The sequence below is a fragment of the Montipora foliosa genome, chromosome 9 (genome assembly GCF_036669935.1).
Source record: "Montipora foliosa isolate CH-2021 chromosome 9, ASM3666993v2, whole genome shotgun sequence".
NCBI lineage: Eukaryota > Metazoa > Cnidaria > Anthozoa > Scleractinia > Acroporidae > Montipora > Montipora foliosa.
Window position 1 is genome coordinate 44,343,575 of NC_090877.1, and position 8,971 is coordinate 44,352,545.

Consider the following 8,971-nt stretch of genomic DNA (forward strand, 5'->3'; position numbering starts at 1 on the left):
ATGTTCATTGACCGCCATATAAAAAAAAAAACTAAATACTGTAAAAACAGGAAAAAACGAAAAAAATCTACAGTAAAACAGAAAAAAAAGTCGTTTCTATAGAGAGGCAAAAATTCTCAAAGGTAGTGATGCAAACAAATTATTAAAGACAACTGAGGTGCATGGGCATTCTATGTTCCCATCCAGGACTCGGATCTTCAGTTTTGAGTTTTATATACGGATAATCAAAGATTCATAATATCATAGATATGTCCAATTTGTTTCAAGCGTTCCGTACGTTTTAGCCCGTGTGTGTTTCTCAGAAATAAAATATAAATTGTTTAAATTTAACTGCTGTCTGTCTCTTCTTTCAGTTAAAGCTTAAGTTCATGTTACAGCCTTGTGGATCGACGTATCCAGAACTTGTTGATTATTGTATTTAAGACAATTAACAATTATCCACCTGAATATATCTGAGAGACCTATTTAGGTTAAGAGACAAAATCAAAAATCTGAGAGGGGTTAACAAGCTGCAAGAACCGAAACCTAATACGACTCGTTATGGCAAGAACTCAGTTAAGTACTTGGCGGCTATTACTTGGAACAAGATTTCTGATACCTTAAGATCCTTGAGCACATTGTCAGCCTTTAAAAAAGCAGTCAGACACTTAAGGTTTTGGCTAATTCTATATAATATCTGCGTTCTTTTGAGTAATTGCGCTTTTCATTGTATATAGCTACGTCACGTAATTTTTAGGTCTTATTCTGTAAATAAGTTTTTGGATTTCCGTTTCTGTATTTCTCCCGGCTTATTAGCATATTTTTTTTTTGCTAGAGGTCTAATCAACCTCATCAATCCCGCGATTAAATAAAGCTTCATTCTTCATGCTTCATTCATCCGTCCCCTCATTCAGAACGTAAGAGCAATTTTGTTTACGCAAAACATTATTTTTTTTTATGCAATCTGGTTTCCCTGTGACGCTCGTCTACCTTCCCTTCGAAGCCCCAGAGTGTAATTTCCCGCTTTAATATAAGAGCAAGAGCTTGCGCAACCTCGAGTGCAGCAACAAATAGTCGTTAAGTAATCTTTCCCTCAGGTCAAAACAAGTAAATTTCTGATTAATCCCAACGCTGCTAGATTAATACGGAGTGCCACGTTTGGAAACAAATTCGCCTCCAAAAAAATTCACAGAGCTTCAAATAAATCATAAACAAGATTTCAGTTAATCATTTTATCCTAAGAAAAACTAGATTCCTTGTATTTGTCCCTTACAACGCTTCTCCTTAATATATTCCCTTTCCCCGAGGAAGGAATTAATTTCCATATTGCCCTTGTATTATAAGTGTTTTGACCGCAAATATTAGAGCATGTTTTGAAGCAAATTGTCGGGAACGCTGTTAGTCTGGAATGACAAACAGATCATAGAGGTCCAAACATTAATTTAACGGTGCTTTCAAGATTTAACGTGCTTCTATCGCGTTGTGAAGCAAGAAGAAAAGTAGAAAGTTTGGAGAGAACGTAAAAAGCGCTAGAGTTTCTCGAGGAGCAGCTGGGGCAACCGCTGCTTCGCGATTCCTATCTAAACATCGAAAGAGCTTCTGTTCTCAAAATTAATATACAAAAAAACACAGTTGTGCGCCAACGTTGATCGAGTGGAATAGCTTGTGATGTTTCAAAACATTGACAAATTTTGTGACACTTTCATAATAAACACACACAAAAAATTCATTATGTCGCTAAAATGTCTGCAAATACATATTTACACAGCCCAAAGATTCTGTCAGTCAGTATGTAAAACCACTCAATTATAGCAAAGTAAGCAGAAAGTGGTATCCAATTAGCACCGTATTGGAGGCAGAAGGACCATTACAAATATTTTGTCAGCCTGATTAACGAAAAAAAAAAGGAAGCATTTCGGAGAACTATCTCTGAAAGATAAACCTTGAGGGGCGAATTTTGGATAGTGGTTGGCGTTAAAGAATATCTATCTTGATCAAAAACTAAATCATTCGATAATGCAGTGCCGAGTTTTTATTAGCTTGGCCATCATGCTGTGTGAGCCATTTTAACATGCTCTACAGTTTTTTTTTCTTTTTACAAAATAACGAAAGGAAGACTCGCGCTTGTTGGATATGAGATGAATTTACTAGTACAAGTCGGTGCTACGCACGTGTCTCCTTGACTACGTCTCATCTCATATCCAACCCGTGCTGGTGGAATAATTGTTAAGTATCAAACATATTGACTCACAAAAGCTGGTGTCAACTGGTTGATAAATCTCTAAACCAGGCACTGCCTCTCCCTCAAGGGGCTATATCTAAAGAGTAAGTTGAATTGACTAAGATGCTCAATACATGCTTTTAATGTACCCATCCTTAGACTGAGAAAAAAAGATTTTCGTAACAAAACCCACTTTCATCGAACTTAAAACACACAGACGGCAGAATAGATCGTTTTCACTGTCACGCAATAAAAAAATAAATCGAAAACCATCCAGTGGAAAAAGTCAAGAATTCGTGATGTTGTAGAAGATAAATGAAGAAGTCACTTCTCCAAGTTTTAGGCCTGTGCGTTTCCCCAAACTTCAGATATTCTTCGAAATGTTTCGCAGAAATTTACAGAGCCCAGTATGAAAACGCCATGTTGGTGCACATCTGTGGTGCACCAATATGGCGGCCGGAAAATAGTGTCAACCGTGTTACTTACTTTGGCTATCTAGGTGAGTGATCATCTGTACTGAACAGACAGCTATTTACCTAAGCACTTTTCCTAATGCTTTAAATTCTAAAAAGGCTCAAAACCATGAGATAAATATATATTTCTCAATAAACTCGATCGTCGCCTCGTGTCACGCATCGCTATAACTCAGAAATTCAAAATCCTCTGGTTTCCAAACGAAGCACGCTATTGAGCTTTAAAATTGCAAATGGATACAAATTTACCGCCTCTTATGCCTGATGAGGATAAAAACTTTCGTGGCTCTTTAGTTTTGGATTTTAGAAAATGATGACGTCACGTGAAAACGATCTATAGTGCGAGTTTCAATTGAGTGTCGTAAAACCAAAACCAAAGTAATTACTTTGGCCGATCAAAAAGGACGGAGACAATCCAGTAAACCAATCAAAACTCGAAGTAATTACATGTAGCCGACACAAAGCGCGGGAAAATGTGAACGCGCGAGCGACGATTGGTTTTGCATTCACTTCTGATTGGTTGGAAAACTTGGTGCGAGAAATTTGAACCAATCACTGAGTGAAGTAACCATAAACCAAAGTAATTATCTAATTACTTTCGACACTCAATTGAAAACCGCTCTAAACATAATAAAATGAGAAGTACCACGTCCGCGTTGGGTAATGAGATTTAAAACAAAATCAGAACGCTTTCTAGATGAAATCTTAAAATGTTCATCAACCCAGTCAGTACGTCATATATCATTACGATGCACGATATTTATTGTTATTATTTTTTTTTTTTATTTCTTCCCAAGAATGAGATACCTTTCGAAGTGAAAAAGTGGAAAAAAAGAAACTCTTTTTTCACTTTTTAGGAAATAACGATGAAACTTCTTTCCAGAAAACCTCTCAGTGGTCAATGCAAATAAAAACAACCCGCAGCCTTCACTGACATGAAATGGATGGAGAAGATGGGTCTTATAAAGTCGGCACAATGTTACGAGAGAATTTTGTCGCCGGAGCACTGTCAACTCTGAAATCATGCAACAAAATCTTAAGAGTGTATTGTAGGTCAAGGAGTTGAGCTTTTTCAGCAGAGTGACGTGTGGTTGGACATTAAACAAGGACCTTTTTTTTTCCAGCTCATGTAACTCGATATGAAATTTCATGATTCTGACTCATGACACTGAAGTTTGTTGTCTGTTCATAATTAAACTTTCAAACGCAAATCAGTGCAGGTAGTCCGGCGTAAATACATCTCTTGCGCAGACTAAAAGCATTTTCAGGGAAACCCAGCGATAATTAGCATCGAATGTTTCGTAAGCCGAGTACAGATTCCGGTACAAAACATTCGAGATTTCGTAACCTGGGACCACGCACCGCAGTTGGGGTTATGGAGCGAAAAGGAACATGGCAAATAATAAATTGGCGAGCGAAGCAAGCAGGCAAGAGATTTCGTTCTAACAAACAAGGGTATCTACATGCAACACCTTTCATATCGGATATGTCGCAATCTCGGCTACAGTGGACACAGTAGAATATTTAATTAACCCGCATTGGCGTCGAAAGTCATTGTAACGAGAATGGCGTTTGGGTGGATCTTTAAACAAAATATACCCTTCTGGAGCTCAAGAATGGAAAATCAATCATGTATAAAGACAGGCGGTGAAAGATATATATAAGGAATCTTAAAAGCGACAAGTAATGGACTTCGACAACAATTTGATCTCCGTATCAACTGGGTGAGCTTTGTTTCTAAAACAATATTTACTAACCGTTGTGTGTAATATGTACAACACTCACACCAACTGGCAAATTCTGTATGGGCTAAACAAACATCGAGGGAATCGAACGCCTTGAATGCAACTGTACGTGTTTACTGAAGTCGCATCTCAGCTGTCTGGCTATTTACATGCTTTTTGCATTTTTGTAGTCAACCCTGCACAGTCTTCAGGTAAAAGTAAAGTAAAAGTAAAGTGGTGCATTTATATAGCGCCCTTATCACTAACGTCTCAAAGGCGCTTTACAATGATCAATTTACCCCCAGCGGACTGGAAGCATATTCAGGCGCAAATTGCAGCCGCTTCTCAGAAGCCCATGCATGCTGGTACTCATTTTACCGACCTCGGAAGGATGGAGAGCTAAGTGAACTTTAGCGGGAAAGAAGGTCGCCAAATATTCCAGTCTCGGCAAAACCAGGAATGGAACCCGTGAATGGAACCCGGGACCTTAGGGTTGGAAGGCAGACATCTTACCACTGCGCCAACCCCTCCGCTCTCACATAACATAACATAACTTAACATAACATAACATAACATAACATAACATAACATTTTATTCAGGAAGTTACAACACAAATATAAAAACATCTGATTTGACACGAATTGGGTTTCTTGACTGGTTTCACGCACGCATCGAAATGGGAAGGGTTTTTTGCCACTAATAGCAAATATGTTGGTTGTTTCAATAATTTTTTTTCGCTGAAGAAGGTTTTGTTGATTCATCGTGTTGTGTATTCGGGCTTAACAAACTTGCATGCGTGGATTCAAATTGACACCCCGCGGGCAGTTTTCATAAAGATGACAGGAAGTCGTGTTCTTCCTGGCAAATTATTAATTGGAAGCTATAGTTTTAAACGTCAGAAAAAGATCTGTTGTGTCACTGTGGTGTAAAACGAAGTTTTTTTTAATGAGGCCAACCATATTTCTTTAAATTAATCCAGTTTTTGCTACGACTTACTAGTGCGAAGATTGTTTACATTATTCATTAGCACGAAGATTTTTCAACAATACTATTGTATCGCTTTAGAGCCCAAAAACTTTCAGATAGTAAAAAACTTCATATTTATTAACCTTTTCCTTCGCTTTTGTGTTTGTCAGCAATTGTGATTTGCGATAGTTGAGGTTGCCGTGTTCACTAGTATGATTTTGCATCTCCTAGATGTTTAGATTTTCAAATACAAACTCTGTTTTGATTAAAACAGACAAAAAAGGTTTCCTGACCCGAGAGATGAAATGTAAGTTTTTCGTCAAATATCACAAAAAAATCAAAAAAAAACTAAAGACGGAAGTTTCTTGGCTAAAATGTACGTTGTTTTACTCTAAAAACGACGAACAATTAACATTATTCCCTGTAATTCATTCAATGTAAACAGGAAGGTTGACACAAGATGATCACCTTCACCTTTGTGGTTGCCTAGCACGTGATCATGATTTCTTCCTTTTGACCCTTAATTCAAGAAGTCGGAGACTGCTGAAATTTTAGTGCTTTTAAGATCTATTGCCATTAATCTTTCGCTGAGAATGGGAAATTGATCTGTCTTTTGGCTACCTGGGTGGCAGAGGAATTTTTTTCAAGGTCGGAGAGAACGCTCCGCGACTCCAAATCAACGGTCGATCGTTGACCGGAGCGTTCTCTTCAACCTTGAAAAATATTCCTCTCGCACGGGTATCTTTTAGCTTGCCTTTTACTGTTAACTCCCGGCTTTTACGGTACTTTTTAATGCAAACGTTAAGCTAAAAAATTTGTCCAGGCATCATATTAAACTGAAAAGAAGAGGAATTATGAAACAGAAACAACATGTACAGTCCTTCCTTAGTGTGTGAAATAAACGTGTGCTTAGTGCAACTGCAAGACATGCATGACATGCAGGAAAACGTCTTCAGGAAACGGGACAGGACATCAGGGGCTCTCTCTCCCCTTTTCCCTGTGTAACCAATCGACTTTCATGTGGTGCAGTGTGCATCTGGCAGTTTTACTTAAGACAATGGTTAGTCCAGTTTCAGAGCTTTTCTTATTTCAAATACATTTTGCCTTGATAGATATACATCACTAAAAGTGAACTTTTCGGATGGGGAGGTGCGCTCTTGACGCAATTTCTTTGGCCCCCTCTTTGTGGAATTTTCGGATTCACCCCTGGGACACAGTCAACACGACAACATGATGCGGTGAGCCAAAGGCTAGCACGACATGTGGGTAACCTCTCAAATGGTCTCAATGGCCCCACACTTGAAAAAATTAACTGGAACACCACCCAACTCAGTGCCTTCTATTTTTGTAACACGTACCACCGGCAACTCAGTTTACGCTCGTGGAGCGTCTAGGAGCGTCTTTGTCCATGCAAAACCATATCTGTTGTCAGAATGGCTGATAAAATGTGCAGACAAAACATACTGCTATCTTTTCAATAATTGAAGAGATACGCTCACTAACGTAAACCACAGGGGGTGTAAAATAATTGATGCATCGCGTGACTTAAGCACACAAAAACAAAAAACATCGCATCTCAGTATCCCGCCGATTTTCTGCTGGTTTGCTAGCACTTCGGAAACCTCAATATCCCTGAAAAAGTCTCCTTTTTTCTTAATCGGCTTTGGTGCTCTGTAGAAGGACTAAATCTGCCTTTTATTTGGTATTAACATCGCCAATATCCACAATCTTCGAACCTTCTCCGCTAAAATACAAGCACAACTCTACGTATTTTGCTCCTGTGTCACCCAAACAAAGTGCACTACGTATGCATCACGTTCTTGATGAGTGTGCGATTCTCAAAGCGGTGACAGTAATCAAAATGTGATGTTCGTGATGCAAAAAAACGAGCTTGCCTAAGATGTTTATAGTTGGCATCGCATACGTTTGCGAAATAAACATTATTCGACACGAAAATTCATGAGAAGTGAATTTTTCATCTGGCCTAAAAGACGACTGAATGTGACGACCTAAACCCTAACAAACGTGTTTGTGCTTAATACAAAATTCTTAAATTAGTCCCTCCTCTCGCTATCTCGACAGTTCGTCTCCATTTAACATGTAATCTACTTCCTGTCGCATGGCATGCACAAACCGAACAAAATTAGTAGTAATGGAAGTTGTCAGTTACTGAAGTTTTAACAAAACAATGAAATTAAATTTGCATTTGGAATTTCGCAAAGAAATGTACCTTTCTCGACGTCTGATACCGACCTACAGCTAGAAGTGTTTCTTTGCATGTTAAAGAGAATATATCTTGTGTACATTTCTTAACATTCAGGATACACCATGAAAATAAATGAACTAACCAATTCGCGATTCAAATTGTTCCCTACCTTTCCTAAAGGGTTAGTCCTCCGCTTGCAAAGAAAACGGCAAATTGGAGAAGGATGGCGAGAGGAACCATCATCACGCGAATGATCTTCGCCCTTTACGATGGAATTGTGTATTAACCACCACAAGGAGAGCAAGCCCAGTATTGGCGTCATTTTTTCATCGAATACCTTTGGGAATAGATTCTCGGCTTGACTTCAAATGGTAGATTGTCCAGTGGGATAAAGGTAAAAATGATTTGTTCCCACTCCAACTTGAAACAAGTCGACGGGCGACTCGACAAAACGATTGTCACATATTCGTGACTGACATTTAATTATGTTAATAACAAACTCAAAGTAACACGTCATATCATCAGCATTGGATTGGAGATAATTGGGAGAAATTTACACGGCAGGATAAACAAAAACAATGCATATGGGAAACCATAAAATGAAATATTGCTTTATTTAACTCATTTCCGAAAAGCCATCCGCGCGAAAAATTGCTCTCTCCCTAGTTGTTTTTTTTTTTTTACAAAAAATTATTTGAAGTTATGTCTAAAGCAATCATCATTTAAAGCTTATAAAATAAGCTTCCCAGAAAAAAAAATTATATTTTAAGTATCATTAGATCATTTGAAATGACAATGCAAACAATGAATGTCGTAAACTACACATAAGGGCACAAGAGGAAAGCCAGTTAAAAACACCTGGGCCCGGTTCCTCGAAAGCCGATTAACTTAATCCAGGATTAGCGTAAACTTTTGTTTCACGTTTTCAACTTTTTGGTGAAAGTTTGTTTTGCTTATTTTTGTTTTTCAAGATTGACGTCTTCTCATGTAAAGTTCTGCCAAAAATCTGCGTTGAACAGCATTTGGGAGTAGAGAAATAAACTGCTTGGTTAATTTTTAATCTTAGATTAGCGTTAATCGGCTTTCGAGGAGGCCCTGGTGAATTTTTACGTGATTCGAAATTTGGAGTCAGTACCTTTTGAAACCAATTGAGATACGGTAAACATACTAACGAGGCTACGAGTACCACAAACGCGATTCGGTCTCCCTGGGGGTTACACGTATTGCTTTTAACCAATGAATTTTCGCTTGCTGATTCTATTGTGCATTTTTCTGCAGTTCCGGTTTTGAAACACGTTTAACCAATACTCGGTACAACATTTAGCATGCGAACGCAGACGTCGTGTCTCTCCGACCGCCGAAAATACGTCTGCCTTCGCAGGTTATACACCTTTAGTATGC

General features: G+C 38.4%; 1 protein-coding gene across 1 annotated transcript in view; it reads right to left on the reverse strand.

Moving 5' to 3' along the window:
- Nucleotides 1–8,072, reverse strand: part of LOC137969492 (uncharacterized) — a 31,615-nt gene extending 23,543 nt beyond the window's left edge. Inside the window, exon 1 of the mRNA XM_068815773.1 lies at nt 7,740–8,072. Within this exon, the coding sequence (XP_068671874.1) occupies nt 7,740–7,892 (153 nt within the window). The 5' untranslated portion in view covers nt 7,893–8,072. The remainder of the gene's footprint in view (nt 1–7,739) is intronic.
- Between the last annotated feature and the right edge of the window lie 899 nt (nt 8,073–8,971).